At 58.7% G+C, this 24,558-nt stretch overlaps 1 protein-coding gene across 7 annotated transcripts in view; it reads left to right on the top strand.

The window, feature by feature from the left end:
* The window catches only part of CACNA1G (calcium voltage-gated channel subunit alpha1 G), a 62,846-nt gene extending 38,608 nt beyond the window's left edge, over positions 1-24,238 (top strand). The window contains exons 20-38 of one of the 7 annotated variants that reach the window (XM_029211332.1): positions 1,465-1,533; positions 1,669-1,853; positions 2,672-2,798; positions 4,252-4,377; positions 4,949-5,038; positions 5,839-6,031; positions 7,827-7,880; positions 12,940-13,091; positions 13,851-13,960; positions 14,651-14,784; positions 15,045-15,115; positions 15,249-15,327; positions 15,422-15,543; positions 15,880-16,233; positions 16,992-17,135; positions 19,069-19,203; positions 20,935-21,112; positions 21,436-21,605; positions 22,813-24,158. In XM_029211332.1, coding sequence (XP_029067165.1) covers positions 1,465-1,533; positions 1,669-1,853; positions 2,672-2,798; positions 4,252-4,377; positions 4,949-5,038; positions 5,839-6,031; positions 7,827-7,880; positions 12,940-13,091; positions 13,851-13,960; positions 14,651-14,784; positions 15,045-15,115; positions 15,249-15,327; positions 15,422-15,543; positions 15,880-16,233; positions 16,992-17,135; positions 19,069-19,203; positions 20,935-21,112; positions 21,436-21,605; positions 22,813-23,553 — 3,234 coding nt within the window. In that variant the 3' untranslated portion in view covers positions 23,554-24,158. Of the gene's footprint in view, positions 1-1,464; positions 1,534-1,668; positions 1,854-2,671; positions 2,799-4,251; positions 4,378-4,948; positions 5,039-5,838; positions 6,032-7,826; positions 7,881-12,939; positions 13,092-13,850; positions 13,961-14,650; positions 14,785-15,044; positions 15,116-15,248; positions 15,328-15,421; positions 15,544-15,879; positions 16,234-16,991; positions 17,136-19,068; positions 19,204-20,934; positions 21,113-21,435; positions 21,606-22,812 lie in introns of all 7 variants that reach the window. The other 6 variants (XM_029211333.1, XM_029211330.1, XM_029211336.1 and 3 more) reach the window with 6 other exon arrangements.
* Positions 24,239-24,558: the final 320 nt, after the last annotated feature.

Raw genomic sequence — 24,558 nt, 5'->3', positions numbered from 1 at the left:
CTGGCCCTGGCCGGGCTGAGTGGCAGAGGGTCTCCAGGACCTGGTGACTGACGGGGAGGCATCCTGCCCAATCTGCCCCATTGGCGGTGCCACGTCGGGGAGGGAAGCTGCCCTTTGCTCCTCAGGGTACTGCCAGGTCACAGGCAAGTAGGGTTTCAGGGGCATTTGGAGGACCACTGGTCACTTCTGCTTGGCTGTGAACCTGCCAGTCCTCCTCGGAAGGAGAGGAGAGGCCATGGGCCGGCGCATCTGGACATACTCCCCCGGGCCTGACCTCTTCAGGATGGGCCCAGCCGGTCCTGGGAGCTGTCTCTCCCCAGCCGGGCATCTCAGCCTGTCGCCCCACAGCGATCCAGGTCCTAGAAGGGCGGGGGGCTCTGCTGCCCCTCCTGGCCTCTTTCACCACTAGCTCGGAGGTGGTCTCCACCCCTCCTTGCTGCCTCGCATACCAATGTTCAGTTTTCGACATTTCTGGGGCTTCTGTTTTCCATTAGCGTGGGCTCCAGCCAGGCCAGTGTGGGGGGCGGGTGGTGGTGGTGGTGAAGGGAGCCTGGGGAGTGGAGGGCCAGCCTGGGAATAGGTGAGAGAGCACAGCACCGGGGACCCCCAGCCCTGGAGCAAGGGTGGCCGGTCACACTGGCCCCCTCGTCTGCCTCCTGCCCAGGGCCCTGCCTCAGAACTCACTGTGGCCACGTCTCTCCCCCACCTTCCCACTCAACCCCTCCATCTCTAGCTCTGTCACGTGTGTGCTTCTCCCTCTCCCCTTTCGCTGCTTCTCACTCCCTCTGACACTCACACTTTGCCTGCCGCCGCCTCTCCAGCTCTCTACACCCCTCTCTTGGCCACCCAACGATGGAATCAGCCCACAGATATCAGGGGATTGGGTCGCCTTCTTTCCTGCCCTGCTTCACCCTATGCCTGGCATAAATATGGTGCCTGGGGACGCACAGCCTGTACTCAGGCCCCCAGCTTGCCCTGCGGCTCCGTTTCTGGGGCACACAGCAGGAAAGCAAGTGCGTGGAGCAGAGGAGAGTCGGATGGGGCGTCAAGAGATCAAGCTAAATCCTGCTCCAGTTTTAAGAAAGGAATTGATGAATAGGGTCTGAGATACGGGGCTCAGATGACAGCACTGCGGTGGGAAGCACTCTCCCCTCAAGGCCGCTCCGGGAGGTAGTTGGGGGGCAGCTCTGTTCAGGGGCAAGAGTGGGACTGTGGCCAGAGCTGCAAGTGAGTCGGGGCTTGACGCTGGCTCCGTGTGTGTGTGTGTGTGTGTGTGTGTGTGTGTGTGTGTGTGTCTGAGTGGGGGGTGGGGAGAGCAGGAAGGAGATTGTCTGCTTTGCTGGGGAGAGCGGGGGGTTTCGTTCTGAGTCAGACATTGGAGGCAGCTCCTGGCTTCCGTGTGTAGAGCAGACATGGCCCGAGGAGGGGGTCCCAGTGGCAACACCTGCCCACTCTCTCTTACAGGAACGCATCTTCCTGACCCTCTCCAATTACATCTTCACCGCAGTCTTTCTGGCTGAGATGACAGTGAAGGTGATGTGGGGTCGGCGTTGGTTTGGAGCCATCTGGTGCTCGGTGGGGGTGGAGAGCCTGGGTCACAAATGGAGGGCAGGGCTGGGGACTGACTGCAGGGAGGTGGCAGTGCCGGTGACGCACGGGCGTCCTCAGGTGGTGGCGCTGGGCTGGTGCTTCGGGGAGCAGGCCTACCTGCGCAGCAGCTGGAACGTTCTGGATGGGCTGCTGGTGCTCATCTCCGTCATCGACATCCTGGTGTCCACGGTCTCCGACAGCGGCACCAAGATCCTGGGCATGCTGAGGGTGCTACGGCTCCTGCGAACCCTGCGCCCGCTCAGGTGCCCTGGGCAGGCACACCCCAACAGCCAGCACCCCGCCTGCCCCTGCTTCCTGCCCGTGACCCCACAGGGAGCCCTGTCCCCCACTCCAGACATCGCCTCTCACTGGGTTTAACTGCGGACCCAGCAGTCTCCCTCCACGGGCACCCCCCCTCAGTGACCCCCGCCACGTGACATACTCCTGCAGGGCACAGTACAAGTGGCCATAGGCAGGACCCTCACATCCTTCAGCTGCAGCTCTCCCTTGGGTGGTACCCTCAGGGATGACACTTGGCCTTCCCCGTGAAGTGACAGACTTTGTTTCCTGCTTTCCCCCTCTTTCCCCCCCAATCCCAGGGACTACCCGCCAGGTCCAGGTAACACTTGTAGCAGGGGAGCTCACCAATAAGGCAGTCACCCCGACCCCCACCCAGAGTCGGGAATTTCCGTGGGTGGGGACGTGAACGGGGTGGATACTGACCGACCAGCGAGGGTTTTCCTGGCTGTGATGACCCACCTCCCCACCCCTTCCGTCCCCGCCTGCCCTCTACGTGCTCCGCACAAGTTTATCTCCCCATCCCCACAACACACTGCATCCCTGGGTTGAATCAGCACCCCAGCCCCGTCAGGTAATACTTTGATATCCTGGCAGTGGAGGTGGAGGTCTGGGGGTGGGTGGGGGGTGTCTGCAGTGTAAGCCCGGAGTGTCAACCTCTTCCCTCCGCTAGAGCCCAGGATGGGGACAAGTGAGCCAAGATGGGAGGGAGTGGCAAGCAGGGCAAGGGGCAAGGGAGCGTCTGAGCCGGGAACCCCTCTTACCCGCCTCCCTCCCTCCCCAGGGTAATCAGTCGGGCACAGGGGCTGAAGCTGGTGGTGGAAACGCTGATGTCCTCGCTGAAGCCCATTGGCAACATTGTGGTCATCTGTTGTGCCTTCTTCATCATTTTTGGCATCCTGGGGGTGCAGGTTTGTGGGGGTCTGGGGCCACCTGTCAGCAGAAACCTGAGGAGTAGCCTTCCTCTTGGCCCCGGGACGCTGCGGCTCCGGGTGCCGCCGCCACCTTTATCCCAGAAAAGAATAAATAGGGATGCTTCCCTCGAAGCCCGAGGCCTCAGGCCCCTTTGCCTCCTGGGCATTCTGGAGAAAACTGGGAACCTGGAAGAGGCCACAAAGGGGACAGGGCCTCGGGCTCTGGCCAGTGCCCACGCAGGCTGCCGCTCTGCCCTCTCACGCGCCACTCCAAGCGCAGACGCTGGCCTTGGCCCACAGTCTGCTCAGGGATCCCCTCCCTTCCTTCCCTGCTGGAGCGGGTGGGCTGCAGGCCAGGCCTGGGGATCCAGGGCCCAGGCAGCTGGGCCAGGTTAGCAGGGAGCTGGCAGGCAGGCGGGTGCAGACCCCAGACGAGGCAGGAAGTGGGGGCTGCTGGGGAAACTTGGCCTCTGTCCCAGGGAGGGAACTTGGCTTTGGAGGAAAAAGAAAGGGAGCTGCCTGCAGGATTCAGCCGGCGCCTCCGGGAGCCAGGGGAGCCCCCCCGTCCTGCTCTTCCGGAGCACCCCGCCTCGCCCCAGGCTCCAGACGTTTCAGCTGCAGCGTAGATGGCTGCTGTTGGGCCAGAGGGAGCTCCTGGGTGGCTACCCCCATCCCTATCCCTTCCTTTGGCTTCTTGGGGTATCCACTCTGCCCTGGGGACGGGGTATTCTTGTGTTTCCTCGAATCCTCTGGCTCTAGAGACCAGTCTGGTGTACGTTTGCCAGGGCTGCGTGGTGCCTCTCTGCACACCCGGTGCCCCTTCCCCTTCCCTTACTTTTGGCCTACTTAGGCCCCCTGGTCCTCCTGTCCCTCAAATCCCTTCCCCACAGTCATAGCCTTGTCTGTTCTGGAGTGAGGGTGAGCTTTCCAGTCGGAAAGACCCGAGCTCGAGCCCCCTTTCCACCACCTACTGGTTGTATGGCCTTAATGAGTGAATTTACTTCTCTGAGCCTCAGTTTTCCTCATCTGTTAAGTGTGGTCCATTAATCCAGATCCCTCGGCCCTCCCCTAGAGTGTCTGCCTCACTGGGTTGGGGGTGGTCCTGAGAATTTGTACTTTTGAGCACATTCCCAGATGATGCTCATGAGGCTGGTCCAGGGCCCCCACTTGGAGAATCACGGGCCTCCCCCTTTGTAGAAAGTGAATGACTGTTCCCCTCCTTCCACCCTTTCCCAGTGCCCTCCCCAAGGACCTTTCCTTCCTCTCCAGGGCCTCTGCTCCAAGGAGAAAGGGGTGCCTGCAGGGGAGGCTCCTGTCAGTGTTTCTCTGACCTGACCGAGCACCTGGCCCTCACCCAGGGCGTGCCCAGAGCTCTTAAGCCCCAGGGCTGGTCTGGGCTTGTTGTGCTCACAGCTCACTTCTCTCTGTCTCCGGGTATGTGTGTGTTCAGCTCTTCAAAGGGAAGTTCTTCGTGTGCCAGGGCGAGGACACCAGGAACATCACTAACAAGTCAGACTGTGCTGAGGCCAGTTACCGGTGGGTCCGGCACAAGTACAACTTTGACAACCTCGGCCAGGTGAGCCCCAGGCTGCAAGGTGGAGGTGGGAGTGGTGGCAGGAGTCTGGGGAGGACACAAGTCCATGCTTAGTGATGCATGCAGGGCAACTGGCCCGCCTCTGTCTCTTCAGCTAGTGAATGGGTCCTAATGGGATCTCCTTGGAGGGGAGCAGTGAGGATACAGTGCGATGAGGTGTGTATTTGTTTAGCACGGTACAAGGTGCAGGCATATCTTCAAGATGATTCTTTTTCTCACTCCACATTCACAGAAACAGAAATGTAGAAAATGAAATAGCTCGCTCAGCGTTGCTGGTTTATTTCCCTGCCCCACCCTGGTTTTGGTTTCCGGATTTCCAGGACTCTGGGGTCCCTTGCTCTACCTGGCTGAGGTCATCTCCCACGGCTCTTCTGGCTTCATAGCAGCCAAGGAGCCTTGGGAAAGAGAGCTCTCCCGGGGCCTGGAGCGTGACTCTGAAGGCCTAGGGTCCCCCGAGCTACTGCCAGGAGGTGCTTTGGGTGGAAGTGGTGGGTGGCTTGGCCATGCATCCTAGGTTTCAAGTGGTCCTTTCCTCCCCCCCCCACCCCCGCAGGCCCTAATGTCCCTGTTCGTGCTGGCCTCTAAGGACGGCTGGGTGGATATCATGTATGATGGGCTGGATGCTGTCGGTGTGGACCAGCAGGTAGGGCTGAGGTGGGCAGGATCCATCTTTGCGCTCAGGTCACTCACCGTGGGCCAACTCCAGGTGTGATGGGTGTAGGCTTGGACAGAAAGACAGCAAGGCAGGTTGGCAAAATGCCATCCAAGAGGCATCACCTCTTACAGCAGAGGCTGTAACTGGTGGCCTGCGGGCAAATCCGGTCATGCTTTATTGGCTTGTAACATATTTAAAACTTTTTGAATTAGTGGTAAGCAGTTAGAAATTGACAAATTTGGGCTTCCCTGGTGGCGCAGTGGTTGAGAGTCCGCCTGCCGATGCAGGGGACGCGGGTTCGTGCCCTGGTCCGGGAGGATCCCACATGCCGCGGAGCGGCTGGGCCCGTGAGCCATGGCCGCTGAGCCTACGCGTCCGGAGCCTGTGCTCCGCAGTGGGAGAGGCCACAGCAGTGAGAGGCCTGCGTAATGCAAAAAAAAAAAAAAAAAAAATTGACAAATTTTACATGGAAATCTGGATTTGGGCCTGCTCAGGAGAAGTCCAAAGATCTGGAAACACTGGGCTTGAATTCCTGAAGGGCAGGAGTCAGCTGAATGAAAGAAGCAGCTGCCCCTTTTGGATAGAACATCCACTCTCTATATTTAGCCACAGTCCCCACCTTTCCCTACTGCCTAACACCAAACCCACATCATTCCTTTACATCACCTGCTGGGTCTGTGTAACTGAGTGCACAGGCCCTGTCTTAAGGAACGCAGGCTGTAGGGCAGCACCTGTGACAGTTACCCTTGCGCTAATGTCTCCACTTTGTCCTTCCTGCTCCCCACCAGCCCATCATGAACCACAACCCCTGGATGCTGCTGTACTTCATCTCGTTCCTGCTCATCGTGGCCTTCTTTGTCCTGAACATGTTCGTGGGCGTGGTGGTGGAGAACTTCCACAAGTGTCGGCAGCACCAGGAGGAGGAGGAGGCCCGGCGGCGGGAGGAGAAGCGTCTACGGAGATTGGAGAAAAAGAGAAGGAGTAAGGAGAAGCAGATGGCTGGTCGGTAGTCTTTCCACATCTCTCTGAGTCGTACTTGACCTTGGCCTTGCGACTGTAGGGGGCTAGGGGCTAGGGGCTGGGGCTGGGGCAGGGAGAAGATGCTCCCACCCCCTCCCCTCCCCCTTCCCCTCGGGAGCATGTCAGCCTCTAGAGCCTGCATGAAGCAGACCAGTTCAGCCCTGTGAGGGCAGGGGAGCTACCCCGCTGCGGGGCTCCCGGTCTCAGCGTTGTGCTCCCCAGATGATGCCGGGTGGGGGCTGATGCACGGTCCCTCCCAGCTCGAGGAGCCTCATGGGATGAAAATCCTGCCGCCTTGCCCCGTGCCAGTGCCCATTGACCCCGGGCTTGGCCCAAGTGCCAGCCTTGCCTGCCCCAGCGCTGGCGAGCAAGCGTCTTCATCCTGTGGCGACCCAGTGTCTGTAGCTGCTGGGCAAGGCCTCAGCAGAACCTACAGATGGACCGTGGCGTGAGCAAACCCCAGACCCCTCCTTCCTCCCTATCTCCAGAAAAACTCCCTGGCTTCCCGACTGTCCTTTTTTTTTTTTTGCCAAGCGGTACAAAAATACTCCCTCAGCTCAGGGAAGGTCTGAGGTCACAGGAACTCTAAGGTCATGACGCTCTGGACTTAGACCCTTCAGCCCCTCACCTTGGATCTCCAACATCTCTTGCCATTGGCCGGGTGAGGCCCCCACCCCCTCCCTCCTCACACTCTCATGCCAGTGGGCGGGCCGAGGCTAAGCGAAAGACACCCAGATTCCAGGGAGGACGCGAGGGGTGACAGGCGTGCGGGTCCTGTTGTCTCCCCGTGTGTCTGCGCTTGGCTCCCCTCCCCGTCTGCAGGACTCCTGCCTCTCTGTCTGGTACTCGACAATCTGTGGGACTCTCTCTCAGTCACTGCCCACGTCTCTCTAAGTGTCTTTATGTGTGGGTTTCTCAAGGCCTTTGTGTGTCTGCCTCTGTTTGGTCTGTGGGTTTCCCCTCCTCTCTCTACCCTTTCACAACCGTCTTTCTTATGCCGATAAGATCCATGAGGTGCTCTGAGTTTTCCCTTTGGTTTGTTGAAATGTGAGTACTACCAAGAGGTTCGGGGGCTGCGGTGCCCCCCTCAGCCCCTGGCTCTATCTCCTGCCACCTGTGAAGGCACCTGGAGCGAGGGGAGGGCTGTAGGGGGGTGTGGGGGAGGTTGGGTGGGACAGAGCCCACGCTCCCTGTGAGAGGCGGGGCTGCTCCAGTGGGCGGGGCGGGGACACTGGCCTCTGGGCAGCAGATCTGGGCTAGGGGCCCCATCTTGGCTCCCTGTGGACGGCTGAGGCTGGGCAGGCGCACTGCCCCCAGCAGCCATGCTCCCACGCTGCCCCTCCTTGCAGTCTGCCCTCTCAGCAGGACATCTGCAGGTGGAACTCTTTTGGCAGGAGGCACCCGTGGCCCTGCCTGACCAGCTGGCTCCCCTTCCGGGGTCTGCAGCCTTCTCAGGGGCTGCTGAGGCCGCAGCACGGGTAGGAGTGGACATCTGTTCTGAGGACAGGCTTCCTGCCCTCCCCATGCCTCCGACTCCCTGCCCCTGTGACCCTGATGAGCTGGCCGAATTGCTCAGCTTCCTCGAGTGCCCTGTGCCCGAGTTTGGGGCTGGCACTCAGGACAAGCCACCCTTGCTCAGCACGCCCTATTCGTAGGAAGAGTGAGGGTCAGAGCCCAGGGGGAGCAAGCTGCTGAGGGGGCCCTGCCCAGCGCACCTGGTCCGGCCAGTGACCGATGTCGTGTTTCGTTCTTTTAGATCTAATGCTGGACGATGTAATTGCTTCCGGCAGCTCAGCCAGCGCGGCGCCAGGTACTGCGTCTGGGGTTGTGGGTTCCAGGGTGTGGCCCGGGCAGTCAGGCCCGCCTCATGTGTGCCGGCATCCTCTTTGCTCCCTCTCCATGGCTCACTGATTCTGTCCTCTCAGGGTGAGGGCTAAGGGTCCCTGGGGTGCCGGGCTCCATGGCACCCCATAGGCCTGTGCTAGCTGGACAGGAGGTGAGGGCCTTAGCACACCCCTCCATCCAGCTTCTCTTGGTGGACCCTCCTTGTCTGGCCAGGCTTCCGAGGCCCGAGCTCCCAGCCCCCTGCCACCTCCTCCCAGGTCACACTGTTCGATTATCAGAGCGGCAATCTCTCCTGCCTCCTTTTGTCTGAAGGGGATACGTTGATCCAAGTGAACAGGATAAGAGGAGCAGAGAGGGAGCGCATTTGTTTTAAAAATGTAACGATGAATAATTGAACAGACTCATTAATGGTCAAGTAATTGCAGTGGCCACGTCATCGCTACGAACAGCAGGAATTAGGAATCAAAGGCCCGAGTTAGCCACATGCTTCTCCCCCAAAAGCCAAAGATTTGGGAGTGAGTTGGGTCATTCTCTTTGAGAGCCGTGTCCCTGGGAAGGCCTTCCTGGTTCTGCCTGCTCTCCCCTGGTCCTTTGGCCCCTGCTCTCCCAGCACAGCCCCCAGACAGAGGTTCAGAGGTTTCGAGAATCTGTGACAGAGTTGTGGTGCCTCGTTACACCCTCTGATGTCTCCACCCAGCGGTTCCCAGCCTGTTCATCCCCATGGGCCCCCCTTGTCATCTCCTCCAACAGACCCCACATTTTAAAAGACTGTCATTGAAGTTGAGAGCACTTCAATTATGATTTTGTTTCACCGTTTTTATTTTTCAACGGCACATATAATTGCTAATCAGAGCTTCTGAGCTGCAGAAGCTTTCACACTGAACGATAGCAAAGAAAGACCATTTTGCCATTAAATTAGCTTGTGGGGTCTTAGCACAGGCATATGAGTTCTTATAAGCCTTTAGAAAGATTGAGAAGAACCTAAGGACCCCCACGTGGCTGCCTCCTCAGGCTGCTGAGGGATTGGGACTCCAGGCTGGGAACCATGGGCTGTACCTTTCTCCACTTTTCTGCATTCTCCCAGGAGCCTGACTCCAGCAGACGCTGCCCTGTGGGTGCTGGGCTGCCTGATCAAAGGGGACCCCCTGAGCTGCCATTTGAGAGGTCACCCCTGAGGCCCTGGGTGGGTCGGTATCTCCTGTCCCCACGGTGCTGAGCTATGATGTTTGGCATTGAGAGACCATCTGTGGGCTCAGGAGGCTCCAGCTGCTTTGTGTCTGGATTGCCTGGGCCCCACCTCTCAGAGTCAGGCTGTACTGTGAGTCCCTGATGTGTTAGGGAATGAGAGGAGGGTGAGGGGACGTGGCCTTCAGCTTTTCCCTTACGGGTTCACCTGGTCTGTAGGCTGACGTGTCTACACATACACACTCATGCCAAAATACCACAGGGCTGGCCCACAGAGGCTTCTCCCCCAAGAATCAACACGTGCAGATTCCCATGGCCCCCGAGACGGTCTCCTGACATACCCACTTAATGCTAAACACTCTCTTTACGCTCACACTGCGCCCCCCACTTCCGCGGATATTCTGCCATGCTCCTGTTGGCACAGGCAGGTATGTACACTGGTTACAACAGTGTCTCACCCTTCCAGCTGGTAATGAAGACTCAGAGACCCCAAACAAGGGCTCACATCACCCCATATTCCTCTTTCCCAAACCTTGTGTCCTGTGTGGTCCACACTAGAGCTTTTCAAATTTCACCGTGCCTGAGAATCACCCAGAGGACATATTAAAACACAGATTCCCCACTGAGCCCCACCTTAGAGATTCTCACAGAGTGGTCCAGGGTAGGACCCGAGCGTCTGCATCTCCAATCAGCTTGCAGGGGGTGGCGATGATAGTGCCTCAGTCTACCCAACGGTGTGATGGGGATGAAATCACACCCTCTAGTCTGGGGCTGCTGGAATCAAACACGTGCACCATACCTCCCTGCCAGCGCCACTCCCACCCTGTGCTGTCCCCAGCAGAAGCGGAGCAGCCATATCCCAGGGAAAGGCAGAAGGGAAGAGTCTTTGATTATCAGGAAAATGGTCCTGACCAGACACCTGGGTCCAGCCCAGCTTCCAGGTGGAGGGAGAGACCGGGGCTGCCGCGCAAGCAAGGCAGCCTCAAGTGATCACTCAGCCTCCAGAACCAGCTCTGCTCCCCTCGGCCTCCTGTGGCACCTACCTCCACTCACCCTCTCTCCTTCCGTCAGGACCCACTGATCAGGCCTGGCTATAGCAGCTGAAGGTGGCCTCTGTCATGGAGGCCTGTGTCCCTGGGAGTGACCCCTGCCTTCCTCCTAGCCCCACCACACTCCTTTGCAAACCTGCCCTGGCTGTGCCTCGCGCTCCCGGGGACCCCTACTAACTCACTGTGCCTGTGGTTCTCGCTCACAGCCTTGCACCCCCTACTGCACCTCTCCTCTGCTCCCGCCCCTGACTGGGAGCTGGGCAGTCCTAGGGGTGCCCTTCTCCCCACTGTCTGACTCTGGTATTTTCTCCATCTAAGGCGGCTCATACTGGTAGGAGGCAGGGAGATGGGGCCAGGGCTGCCGACATGCCAGTGACCACTGGTCAAGGCCCCTCCTGGGCTACAGCTGGAGCTGTCAGAGCAGCACACCCACCCAAGGCTCCTCCCAGGGGTTCTCAATTTCTTTTCTGAGCCCAGGTGCTTGCCTGTAGAACCGAGGTCTGGGAGCAAAAGGGGCGTGGCATCATTCAGAGCCCAGCAACAAGAGCCTTTGGGCAAACTCTTCAAGGGCACCCTCCGGGCCAAAGCCCCAAGGCTTTGTGTCTAAACCCACCTGGCAGCTGGTGAGGGACTGGGGCTGGGAGTTCAGGTCCCGGCTCCGTTGCTGCCTCACAATGTGTAGATAACTCACTTTTTGATGGGCCTCCTTCTCTCCCTCTGTAAAACAAAGGGTTTGGCCGAGGAGATGCTTATCAGGTCGGCCCTGGTACTCTTTGGACCTGTGCTCTAATGGGGGGATTTCTGGCAGCCTGGGCACCTGCTGGTCTGGGGTCCAGGCCGAGGGTAGAAGGGCTCTGTACAGACCTCAAGGGCCTGGGACCGGTCGCTGTGAACAGATGCCCTGCTTCAGTCGTCCTGCCCCCACCTTCCCTCTGGGCCTCCACCCGTTCCTCAGACTCCTAGAGCAAGGCCAGGAGGTGGTGACAGCAGCTCCATCTGGCCTGGGGCTGCCAACACAGTCAGACGGGGGTGACAGGGGCAGGGGGGACTCTCCCAACCTCTCCTCTGCGTTGTCTCAGCTAATAATGGGGCTAATAATGAGCCACTTTTTCTAACCTAATTGTATTCAAACATTTCAGTTAATTCTCCATTCCTAGTTTAGCATAATGGGATTGGGTGCTTTCGGCACTTATGGAGATTAATGCAGAGAGAGAGTTCCAGCTGCTAAGGCAACGCTGGGCGCCTAGCGCCCTCTGGTTCTGTGGGTACCGAAGGAAGGAAGGAAGGAAGAGGCTGGCTCGCCCAGTCACCCTCCACGATAGCATCGCTGTGTGGATGACCTGTGGCCTCATGCTGTCCCCTGACCCCAGCCGCTCCACCCTCATTCTCCTGGGGGCCGGGAGGGCTGCCTGAGCAAACAAAGCCACAGTTGGCTGGCGCATCTCTGGAAACAAAAATATGGCCCAACGTGCCGCATGGTGCACCAGAACACTTGGGGCTCTCTGCCTCTTGGTTATCCACACCTCAAGGCCGATGCTGGTGCGTGGCATCTGGTGAGGCTGGACGGGCAGCTCTTGGGTACTCTTCTGCCTTTGGCCTTTGGTGGGGGCCCACCCAGGCCGCTCCCCGCCTCAGTTTACCTCTCTGTTAATAGTCCTGCATGGGAAAGGACAGTTATAACCAAGCTGGCCTGAGCCCAAAGCTTCCTGCCGCCCCGGCACAGTCCTCAGAGGCTGCAGCCCCGGCTCGCTGGCTTCCGCCCTAGACCTCCTGAGGGGGAAGGGCTGTCTGGGACCTGAGGCCGCCCCAAGGCTCCCCACGGGGTGCCTCTTCTTTCTTTGTGGCTGCCTGGGGACCCAATCTGTCAGCTGCCTCTGATGACATGTATCCCCAACTTGGCATGGCCTTTCCTCACACGTGGAGGAAGGGCCCCCTGTAATCTCCCGCCCCCAGATTCATTCTGCCTGCTTTAGTAGGTCAACCTTCTGGCACCATGATTTTTATAACTAAGTGGTTCACTAATTACAAGAGAAATACGATGCCTCTGACAGATCTCAGACAGTGCTTCCAGCCCAGCCTGCAGGGGAAGCTGCCCTGGCCCCCAGGAGCAGGCTGGGCACAGCCTCATTAGAAACTGGGTGAGCCCTTCAGGTGCGACAGAGCAGAGCCCTGTGGCCGCCCCTCCTCCCTCCCCCTCGTGAGGGTTCAGGAGGCCCAGACCCTGCCCCCGCCCCCGGAGGCCCTCTCAGTGGGTTGGTGCAGCCAGCCAACAAGATGTCCAATTTCCAATCTCCGGTTTTATCTCCAAATCCCAGCTCTGTGTAACCTCCTCTGCTCCCCTCGAAAGGCTGAGCTTGGTGGGGGAGCAAGAGCCTTCACCTCTGCATTGATGGAGCTTCCTCTGGGTGCAACAAGACCGGTCGTTTTTCACCTACTGATCTGGCCTTGCTGCAGAACATCGAGTCGAGGGTGTTGCAAGGGGCTGCTGGATTTTGGAGGCTGCCTCGGGAAGGGGGCTCACCTGGTGTCTAATGTGGGTGGGGAGCTCTGCATGTCCTGACCCCTTCTTTGCCCAACTGCAGCCAGTAGAACAAACGCTTGGAGGGGTGACCCTGAGAGAGCTGCCCCTGCCCCAAAAGGGCAGTGCGTGGGGGATGAGGGTGCTGGTGACGCTGGAATGTTTCTGGCATTGGAGGCTGGTGGCTGTGAGGGACTGTGGGTGGAGGGGACGCAGGGGGCAGGGCCCGATGGCTGCTCTGTTCCCCCCTCCCTGCCCCGCTGCCCCACCAGAGGCCCAGTGCAAACCCTACTACTCGGACTACTCCCGCTTCCGGCTCCTCGTCCACCACCTGTGTACCAGCCACTACCTGGATCTCTTCATCACGGGTGTCATTGGGCTGAACGTGGTCACTATGGCCATGGAGCACTACCAGCAGCCCCAGGTAGGAGCAAGTGACTGGCCATCTGGACCCCACCTCCAGCCATGGGCCTGCCAGGTGAATCTAACCCAGCCTGAGCCAGAGCGCCTCCGGCGAGTGCTGGGTGCCCTAGAGGGGGTCCTCTTGTACCCCTTGCAGTGACCCTCTGAAGATCGGTCTCATCTCGGTTTTACAGATGAGGACACTGAGGCTCAGAGAGGTTAGTTGACTTGATCAAGGTCACACAGCTAGGAAGTAGAGGACCTGGTTTCTTCACCCAGCTGATATTTATTGAGTACCTTAAACGCACTGGACCTTTGAGGGTAAAGAAGGCGGACCAGTGCCTGCCCTTCTGGAGTTGAAATTCTCGTGAACATCCAGCTCCAAACCTCACCTGTGATCTTGCCACCTCTCAAATAAGCCTCCGTCAGCTGCCTTCCACGTCTCAGTTTTCCCATCTGTAAAATAGGGACATTGAATTGATAATGCAAAAGGCCCCTTCCAGTTCTAGCATTCTGTGCCTTCCAGCACATTCTCATGTGATCTCCTCACTGACCCTCAAGGAGAGAGATCCTTCAACACGAAGTTTGGATCATGCACGTGAATGAGAACCCTACTCTATCCTAGAGTGGTGACCAATGGTCAGCCATCATGGTGGGAAGAGATGAAAGACCCCCTTAGACTCACCTTGTCTCCCAGATCTGGGAAGAATGATAGAGGGGTCAGGGCAGGCATCGTCCCTGGGCCTTAAGAGACCCTGCATCTTGCCTCCATCCCTGCCAGATCCTGGACGAGGCTCTGAAGATCTGCAACTACATCTTCACTGTCATCTTCGTCTTGGAGTCAGTTTTCAAACTGGTGGCCTTTGGCTTTCGACGGTTCTTCCAGGACAGGTAAAAGAGAGGGGAGGGGCGTAGGGGAGTGGGCAAAAGGGTGTGTTCTCCTGGGAAGATGCCCCGGAGGGTCTAGTGCCTGAAGACCTTTCTTGACTCCGGAGGTTCAGACTGCACTCCAGGGCCTACCTAGGGCTGATGGTGGGCTGGGGGTGGGGGTAGATCCAGGGCCTGAGGGATGGGAGGGAAGGGAGGAAGCTTGGCAAGGCAGAGCCTGCAGACACTGACAGCTGAAAACCAGTGTGGCTTAGACTGGAGCCAGACTGCCTGGACAGATCTGAATCCTGGCTCCATTACTTAGAAGCGGGTAAGTTTGGGTAAGTTACTTAATCGCTCTCCGTTTCCTCATCCATAGAATGCGATATAATAGCTGTATCTACATCACAGTTGTGAAGATTGTGAGTTCCTATTTGTAAAGTCTTTCAAATAGTGCTTGGCACAGAGCAAATACCATATTAATGCTAGATAAAAAACGAAAAGCAGAGGCCCTCGAGCTAAAGTCCTAGCCCTACCTGTGCCACCGACTGGCTGTGTGACTGTAGATAAACCACCGCTTCTCTGCAGGATGGAAAGGCTGGACAGGCTGACCTCCACTCTCCTTTCTGTGGCTGAGAACGTGCCACTCGTGTTGCCACGACCGCCCCCTCCTCTGCAGTGCCCCCCTCAGGGAGCTGTGTCCTGGGCTTTCAGGTGGAACCAGCTGGACCTGGCCATTGTGCTGCTGTCTATCATGGGCATCACGCTGGAGGAGATCGAGGTCAACGCCTCACTGCCCATCAACCCCACCATCATTCGCATCATGAGGGTGCTGCGTATCGCCCGAGGTCCGTGCCCGGCTGCCTGCCCACCATGGCCACCCTGCCAGGGTGACCTGCCCAGGGGGAGGTGGCAGGGCTCAGCTCTGACTGGCTAGGGACGGGGTGGGTGGGGGTTCCGTGAGCCTTTCTTCCAGCCTCTGCCAAAAGGGGAAGCTGGGGGCCGGGCCGAGGGTGGGGGTGAAGCCATGGCAGCCTGGCCCTGGCTCCACCACCTGTGTGACCTGGGACCCAGAGGGGCCAGCTCACGACGTTGTCCCGTCCCGCAGTGCTAAAGCTACTGAAGATGGCTGTGGGCATGCGGGCGCTGCTGGACACGGTGATGCAGGCCCTGCCCCAGGTAGCCGGGAGGTGGGGGTGGGTGGGAAGTGTCCTCTCGGGAAGGGGACGGTGCTCTCCAAAGGGGCGGGGGCTCAGGGACGCTGGCTGGGAGATCCGGTGGCACCTTTTCCGTTTCTTTTCCTCTTTTCCAGGTGGGGAACCTGGGACTTCTCTTCATGTTGTTGTTTTTCATCTTTGCAGCTCTGGGCGTGGAGCTCTTTGGAGACTTGGGTGAGTTGGGGTAGGGAGGGCAGAGGAGCCAGGGCTGGAGACCCAGGGGCTCCCGGACTAACTCGGGCCCCTGTCCCCTTCCCTTCTCCTCCAGAGTGTGACGAGACACACCCCTGCGAGGGCCTGGGCCGCCATGCCACCTTTCGGAACTTTGGCATGGCCTTCCTGACCCTCTTCCGAGTCTCCACAGGTGACAACTGGAATGGCATTATGAAGGTGAGAGCCCACCGCAGCGAGGTCCCTCCCAGGGCTGGCTCGGGCCCCAAGGAGACAGCCCCACCTCTTGGCTCAAGATGAACTGGATGTGAATAAAAGCATGTAACCTTCTGTCCCCCAGGCCGGAACACTCTGGAACTCCCTCTCCCCAGGACATGCTCTGACTCACACTTCCCAGGACAGTGTCTAGTACTCTTCTGCCCACAGGACACCGTCACTCCCTCCTCCTGCCCTTCCTTCTCCCCCTGCAAAGCTCCGTGACACCAGAGACCTGATTTCCCAGGATGGCTCTGTCCGCTGTCCTCACCACCTCACCTCTCTCACCCGCCTCCCCAGGACACCCTCCGGGACTGTGACCAGGAGTCTACCTGCTACAACACGGTCATCTCTCCCATCTACTTCGTGTCCTTCGTGCTGACAGCCCAGTTTGTGCTGGTCAACGTGGTGATTGCTGTGCTCATGAAGCACCTGGAGGAGAGCAACAAGGAGGCCAAGGAGGAGGCCGAACTGGAGGCTGAGCTGGAGCTGGAGATGAAGCCGCTCAGCCCACAGGCCCCCTCGCCACCGGGCAGCCCCTTCCTCTGGCCTGGGGCCGAGGGCCCCGACAGCCCTGGCAGCCCCAAGCCTGGGGCCCCACATGCTGCAGCCCATGCTGAAGCAGTCTCCCACTTCTCCCTGGAGCACCCCATGGTGAGCAAACACCCCCTTCGCCTCAAGGGGGTGTGGGATGGAGACCGGTGGCATGGGTGCTCAGCGGCTCGGTGGTTGGGTGGTGTACAGGGAGCGGGCGGCAAGCAGACCCTGGGGCTCGTCCTGAGTCGTCTGACCCCCTGCCTGCATGTGGAGGGGTGAGCAGGCCCCTGCCCAGCCCCAGAGGTGGCTGCCTGCGCTCACAGCGTGGGGCCACCCCGGCAAGTCGCTGGCACACGTGCTGGCTCATCCGTCCCGGTGCCTCCCGTTCGGCCCGGACTCCCCTTCCTGGCTCTTAGGTTCAAGGCTGTTTTCTGTTTCCTTCCTGTTTCTTTCTTACCCTCTCACCCTGATTTTGCCAAACCTCTTTCCTTCCCCGCCCTTCAACCTGCCTGATTCCATCTCTCAATCTTTTCCCCTGGTCTCTTCTCTTTCCTTCTCCTTCTCCCCCTGTGGGCTCTTCTCATGTTCCATCTCCCATCTCTTCTTCCTCCTCCCACACCTCTCTCTTCCCCACCTTCCACATCCCCTCCTCCTTCTCTGTCTCTTTGTTGTTATTGTTGTGTGTGTGCGTGTGCGTGCGTGTGTGTGCGTGTGTGTGCGTGTGCGTGCGTGTGTGTACGTGTGTGCGCACGCGTGTGACCTCTTTCTCTCTCTCTGACTCTTCTCAATCCCCTGCCATGACATTTCCCGTTACTGCTCCTCTGACCCCCACGCCCCTGACTCTCTGGCTCCCCCTATGGGCTGGTCCTCCCCAGGACAGACAGCTGTTTGACACCGTATCCCTGCTGATCCAGGGCTCCCTGGAGGGGGAGCTGAAGCTGATGGACGAGCTGGCAGGCCCAGGAGGCCCGCCCTCTGCCTTCCCTCCCACCCGCAGCCTGGGCGGCTCCAACCCACAGGTTACTGTGTCCCTGTGCTGTGCCCCTTCTCCTGACTGTGCTGGGCTGTGCCATGCTGTGCCATGCTTCTGGGGACGGGGTCGGGGAGGGTGTTTCCTGCCCATTGGGTGTCTGGGGAAAGAACAGCCTCAGGGCCTCAGTTGAGCTTTGGGCCTGGCAGGAGGCAGCCAGGGGTTCTTCAGGCTGAGATCAACCTCTGGAACACATGGTTGGAAGGTAGGAATGCTGAGATCGAACTTCTGAGGGAGAAGGATACTTGGAGGAGGGGGTCTGGAGAGGGCAGTTGTAAGAAAGAACCTGGAAGAAAAGAGATGGATGGAGCAGAAGACAAGTTGGCAGTGGGACCTTAGCGGGTAGGGGGAGTGAGGTACCAGATCCAGGGGAGAGGTGCTTCGGGGGAGAGTGTAGGTGGCCAGGGGACCCATTGAGGGACATGTCTTAGAACACAGTCTCCTTCTTCTCCGTATCCAGTGCCCTCCCCCTCCCCAGTCCTCTGTTTAGTGGCTTTTTAAGCTAAGGAAACAGCTGGGCATGATGGGTGCTATCCGTAGCCAGTGGCTTCTGACCTGGTCCTGAGAGTGGGTGGAAGGCTCCAGCTGGGAGTGGGTTCCGGGGACCTCGTGTGAAATAGGACTTGGCTTCCTCCCCAAGCCCTGCCCCTTCCCACAGCACCACATACTTTTCTCCCCCTATCCCATTTCACTGTGATCTGCTTTCTGGGGTCCTCTTCCTTCTCCTCTTGGGACCTGTCTGGCCGCCTCTGACCCCCTCCACTTGGAGGTGCACCCCACCAACCCTCCTACTAGGTCAAGGACTGCAGGAAAGCCCCCAGTAGACCCAGAGTGGAAGCAAGGAGACAGGTATCAGCTGGAGGTAGAAAGCCTAGTGTTCCGCGGGCCATGATGGATGATGGCGCGGGCAAGCAGGTTCCCAGCGCCTGGGACACCTGTAGCCTGATCAAAGAAATGGACGGTGATCCTCAACTAGGAAGGGACTTTACCTCTAGGGTTCCTGACCTCTTGTTGGGATTCAGCCTCAGATAGACTACAGGGACCTGAACCTGGCAACGACCTAGAACGATCAGTGGGAAAGCAAGTCCCTTCCCAAGGCCTCCCATCCTGAAGGAAGCTCATGGGGAAGGGTGCTGGGGGAGAGGAGGGTGTGGAGAAGGTGACCAGGCAGTCAGCTCATCTGGGAGGCATGGCCCCGCTCTCCCCCAGGGCCCTGTAGGCACTGAAGCCCGGCTGCAGATCCCAGGTGAGCCAGACAGACGCTGTGGTGGCCCAACCCAGTGTGCCCAGTTCAGACCAGCGGGAGGAGAGCATCTCCCAGAACCTAAGCTGGAGAGAGCAGGCGGAGGAGGGCCCGGGAGGGGAGACGCCAGAACCTGGGGGGAGGCCGAGTTCTGCCAGGCTTTTGGAAGCAGAGAGAATAGTCAGGAAGCAGTCATCAGATTGGCAGATTTGTCCCCAGCACCGCCCGCCACCCCCATGCTGCTCTGTCTGTGCTGGGAGCAGAGAGGCGCTTTGCGGACCTTTCTTCATTTTTTTCCTGGGATCTTCCCTCTCCCTGCTCCCTCCCTGGGTGGTGGTAGTGTGGGAGGGGCTGTCAAGATTCCTGGGGCATCTTTAGAACGCGTTTCTGTGTCTCCTGCTTTGTCAGTGTTTGCCCTGGCTCTTTGCTGCCTGCGCAGCCTCTCTGATCAGAGCAGGGGTTTGGGGGTGGGGGTGGGGAGGGGAGGCGCTCTCAGTTTACTTGGGAAAGGGGTGGGGAGAGAGAAAGGAGGCCTTTTCTCCTTACGCTTTGTGACCGGGGAAGAGGGACTCTGTGTGCGCACGCGCGCGTGTGTGTGCGTATGCGTGTGTGTGCGTGCACACACGAGAATGTGCACTGTCTCTGTTTCTTATGCCTGATCATCTCTCTCCCTGTCTAGATCCCTCTAGCTGAGATGGAGGCTCTGTCTCTGACGTCAGAGATTGTGTCTGAACTGTCCTGCTCTGTAGCTCTGACGGATGACTCTTTGCCTGATGACACTCACACACTCTTACTTAGTGCCCTGGAGAGCAATGTACATACACACAGCCCCCCACTGCTCCCCCGCCTCCCCAGGGGCCGGGCTGGCTGCAGGGCTCCAGATCCCTCCCCTCCTCTCACTCTGCCACCAGGCCCCACCCAGAGGCAGTACGTAGTGCTCCAGGCTTTGCTAGGTCTTTCAGGTTCCCCACGGTGGACAAAGTAATTAGATAAGATTAAATTGGGGCCTTGCCCAGAAGGGCCCAGGGGCAGCAGTTGTGAAAGGGTTAATCCAGACACCCAGGAGTGACAGAGCTCAGATCAGAGGTGTCATCAGGCAGCTGACCAAAGGGCCTGTCTGGACACAGGGTTGGTCTCTGTATGTGGAGCCCCATGCAAGCCAGCCCTCCCCCTCCCTGCACCCCTCCTTCCCACCTCCGCTTCCCCCCTTGCCCCAACATGAGCCATTCACCACCACGTAGTGGGTGAGAGCCACATCTCTGCTGCCACCACCATGCCCTTCTCCACCTGGGGGGCCGTTCCTATCTCCCCCGTCACTGTCCCTGTATGTCCCCACGTCCTGGGGCGATTCTTTGTGTTCTGACAGCTTCTCCACCCTTGCCCGGCTCCCCCGTCCCCATCTGACTGTGGGCAGCCCCCTCCTTCCTGTCTTCCCCCTCCTCTTGGGACTTAAGGAGGGACAGGGGGCCCCTCCTCACAGCAGGGATCTGTTGGGGCAGGGCCTTGACCTTAGGGGTTCCTGGGGGTCTTGGAGTGGTTGGCAGAAGTGGAGCCTGGGTCTGAGAGAGGAAGTAAAGGATCCAGACTGTTTTCTGACACAGCCATTCTCAGGCCTTCTGGGGCTACTTAACTGGCTGGGTCCACATTGGGACACGAACCTACAGCCTCTCTGAGAGCCAGGAACGGACAGGGTGATGCAGAAATCTCTTGGGAACAAGCCTTGTCTCCCTCCAGCTGGGGTCAAAGGCTGATTATTGCCTTTCTTTGAAATAGATTTAAAAAAATCCACTCCCACCCGCAGTCTGTCCACGAAGGGAGGACCTGAGCCCATGGTACCCAGGCCTTGCTCCTCACACACCACCTGCCAGAGTCACTGTGTAATTAAAGGGAGGTGGGGAGGGGGCTGAACCAGCTGTGACACACTCTTAGTGTTCAGCCGTCACTCAGCTCACGTTAGCCCGGCCCTTGTCCAGTGCTGGGTGTCGGGGCTGCCTTAGGACTTGGATGGTGAAACAGCCTCTGCTCTGCAGGCAGTCCCGGGGCTGCCTTGTCTCCTGCTCATTAGGAAGGCCCTCCCCTACTCCCCAAGCCCCAGCACAGCGATTGGGATGGGGGGCTGTTGTTAGCTTTTAACTCTCCACTGTGCAGCTTCAGAGACTCTCAATGGGGCCTTGAGAATGAGCTCTTGGGCTGGGGGATGGGGGCTGGGGGCTGGGGGCTGCTCTCCCTCCTTTGGACACCTCACCCCTCTGCCATCCCCTGTGGAAAGCTCCAAGATGATGCAGTATGAATAGTTTTCTGGGGTCAGGGCATCCTCCTACCCCCTTCCTCCCTGTGTATGGAGGGCTCATCCGTGTGTCTGTCCCTTCTCCCCGACCACACTCATCCCATCACCACCTTGTCCAGGGAGGGGATGGGGGCCAAGGCCTTGGCCGGGCGGGTGGGGTGGGGGTGGGCTTCTGGTTTCTGTTGCCAAGCTCTGCCTCAGTTACCCAATCTGGATGCCCCGTCTTCCTCCCATCTCCCTCCCCTGTTCCTTTTGCAGATGGAGTCCCACACTGAGGAGGTGCCCGTCATGCTGAGACCAGATCTGCTGACTGTGAGGAAGTCTGGGGTCAGCCGAACGCACTCTCTGCCCAATGACAGCTACATGTGCCGGGATGGGAGCACTGCCGAGGGGTCCCTGGGACACAGGGGCTGGGGGCTCCCCAAAGCTCAGTCAGGTACCAAGGCTGGGGGCAGGCCAGCTCGGCTCACACCAGGAGATCCGTCCTTGCCTAAGCCCCAGTCCTGTCCTCGGGAAGTAGGGGTACTGAGGCAGACAAAGAGGTCTCTCCTACCTCTGAGGAGCCCCCAGCCTGAAGGGGTCAGCCAGCCCCTGCCTGAGGGAGCCCCCAGCCTGAGGGGAGTGGCTTTCAATCCAGGGTGGGGGTTGGGTGGTGAGGGTAGAGGCCCCGGTGGGGAGAGTGGACGGGAGGGACTCAGGTGGGAGCCAGCACATTGACTCTCCAGTTCTTCTCTCTCCCCCTCCCCCCTCCCCTCACAGGCTCTGTCTTGTCCGTTCACTCCCAGCCAGCAGACACCAGCTACACCCTGCAGCTTCCCAAAGATGCACCCCATCTGCTCCAGCCCCACGGTGCTCCCACGTGGGGCACCATCCCCAAATTGCCCCCACCAGGCCGCTCCCCTTTGGCTCAGAGGCCACTCAGGCGCCAGGTGAGCAGGTGTAGAGGGTGGACACGGACCGGGGCTGGTCTCTCTGCTGGGAATCCTAGGCTGTTGGTGGTGACCAGGGTTGCCACTTTCACTCTCCCAGCAAACATTTATTGTGTGCCAATGATGTGCCAGACTGAGTTCTAGATACCAGGGACACAATTCTAGGCAAAGCAGAAGTGGTCTGTGTCCTCTTGGAGTTTGCACCCCCTCCTTTGTTTCGCCGAGGAGGCCCGGAGACCAGAGGGGGCCATGGTTGTCCAGGGACACACGTCAGGTTGGAGGTAGAACCTGGTCTCTGGACTCCCTTTCCGTGGCGCAGAGCTGCCTCCCTATTCTCTGTACTTCTAGACCTAGCTAAGGGGCACAAGGCACGTTTTAGATGTCTCCACTTTTGGCCAAGCCCGGCGCCTACCTTCCAGAGCCCACACTCCAGGGGCACAGAGCAGAAGCTCGTGTAGCCAGGTGAGGCTTGTCTGCCCCCACTGTGACAAGGCCACTACCCACGCCATGTGTGCCTCATGTGTGAAGATAGCTACATGAGGATCTGCTCAATCCAGCACATTTGGGGAGCAGGCACCGTCCTCATCCCTTCTGCAAATATTCGCTGAGCAGCCTCCATGGCCGGGCACCGGGGACATGGACAAATGAGACAGCCCCTGCCCTCTGGAGCTCATGGTATAACAGCAGAGACATATACCCCACCAGGTCATTGCAGCAACAGGTCACAGGGTGCTCACGTGTGTGGTGCAGCAGGGAGCAGGGGAGGAAGGGGTCAGTTTTACTTTGGGGTGAAGATAGTCGGGTATTACATCACAGGGTACCTGAGCCCATGAAGTCAAGGGATGCTTGCCATTTGGGAAGGGTATTTAAGGCCCAAGAAATAGCCTGTACAGAGGCTGGGAGGTGTTGTGAGCAACAGCTGGGGAGCAGAGCTGGCCCAGTGCTTTCTTGGATCGCATGGATTGGGAGCTGTACAGAGCGATTCCTGCAGGCTGGGGGGTGGGGGGTGGGGGCACAGTGGACAACAGAGGTCAGACTGCGTATGACCCGCATCTCCCAACAAGAGCAGGTACTGGTACCCCTGCCTGGGGTGGTCCTGCCTGAAACTCCGTGGAGGGGGGGAGGAGGGGCTCTATGACCTGCCAAGTGGGACAGTTCACAGGGGAGAGGAAGCCCCTGGGCTGAGCCCTCGCCCCACCCCATACAGGCAGCAATAAGGACGGATTCCCTGGACGTTCAGGGCCTGGACAGCGGGGAAGACCTGCTGTCAGAGGTGAGCGGGCCCTCCCCGCCGCTGGCCGGGGCCTCCTCCTTCTGGGCCCGCTCCAGCGCCCAGGTGCAGCAGCATTCCCACGGCCAGAGCAAGATCTCGAAGCACATGCCCCCGTCAGCCCCCTGCCCGGGCCCAGAACCCACGTGGAGCAAGGGCCCATCAGAGATCAGAAGCAGCTTAGAGCTGGACACGGAGCTGAGCTGGATTTCAGGAGACCTCCTGCCTGTGGGCAGCCAGGAGGAAGCCCCGTCCCCACGGGACCTGAAGAAGTGCTACAGCGTGGAGGCCCGCAGCTGCCCGCGCCGGCCTGCATCCTGGCTGGATGAACAGAGGAGGCACTCTATCGCCGTCAGCTGCCTGGACAGTGGCTCCCAACCCCGCCTGGGCCCTGGCCCCTCTAGCCTCAGGGGTCAGCCTCTTGGGGGACCTGGGAGCCGGCCCAAGAAGAAACTCAGCCCGCCCAGTATCTCCATAGAACCCCCAGAGAGCCAGAGCCAGGGCCCTCGGCCCCCACCCAGCCCTGGTGTCTGCCTCCGCCGGAGGGCTCCATCCAGCGACTCCAAGGATCCCTCGGCCTCCGGCCCTCCCGACAGCATGGCTGCCTCGCCCCCCCCAAAGAAAGACGTGCTGAGTCTCTCTGGTTTATCCTCTGACCCAGCAGACCTGGACCCCTGAGTCCTGCCCTACTCTCCCACTCACCTTTCTCCACTGGGTGCCAAATCCTAGCTCCTCCTCCTGGGCTATATTCCTGAAAAGTTCCATATGGACACCCTCCTCGCCTCAGTGGCACTGGGCACCGGCAAGCGGAATTTCCAGAGTTAAAAGCAGCAGCCGTGGCCACCCTGCTCCAGGCTGAGAGAGACAGGCCCAGTGGAGCTGAGGTTCCCGACACCAGGAGCTGTTGGGAGAAAGCAATACGTTTGTGCAGAATCTCTATGTATATTCTATTTTATTAAATTAATTGAATCTAGTATTTGCGGGATGTACAACATTTTGTGACTGAAGAGACTTGTTTCCTCCTGCTTTTATGTGTCTCAGAATATTTTTGAGGCGAAGGCGTCTGTCTCTTGGCTATTTTAACCTAAAATAACTAATCTAGTTATATTCCCTCTTCTTGCAAAGCACAAGCTGGGACCGAGAGTTCATTACAGCCCTGATGGGGGCCCATCTTCAGTGGAGAGCGAGAGCCATTTTGGAAACTGTAATGTAACTTATTTTTTTCCTTTAACCTCGTCATCATTTTCTCTAGGAGAAAAAAAGAAAAAAATAAGATTTTACAAATGAAATGGAACCTTTTTATATATACATACATACATATCTATATCTATATCTATAATAAAGTAATTTTCCAAAATAAAAAGTTAATCACGGTCCAAAGTAAAAGCAAAAGGGACAGAATTAGGCATTTCCAGATGGCACTGGAGAGAGATTCCTGGAGATGGGGAGTGGGTGGTGGGGAGGGAAGGGTCAGAGCTGCCTCTGTGTGCGTGTGTGTGTGTGTGTGTGTGTGTGTGTGTGTGTGTGTGTGTGCCAGAGAGAGAGAGAGATGCTACATGCCTCTCCCCAGAGGGCTGCAATCTTGCAGCCTGGCATCCCAGGGGTAAGGGAGGAGAGAAGCCCCTCTGCTGGTGACAGGCTGGATGAGCAGAGTGTACTCCTGCTTCTATCAAAGGTTTATCT

Source organism: Monodon monoceros, unplaced genomic scaffold (genome assembly GCF_005190385.1).
Source record: "Monodon monoceros isolate NGI ecotype Baffin Bay Population unplaced genomic scaffold, NGI_Narwhal_1 Super_Scaffold_9, whole genome shotgun sequence".
Taxonomy (NCBI): Eukaryota; Metazoa; Chordata; class Mammalia; order Artiodactyla; family Monodontidae; genus Monodon; species Monodon monoceros.
This window is presented reverse-complemented; position numbering and strand designations above follow the sequence as displayed.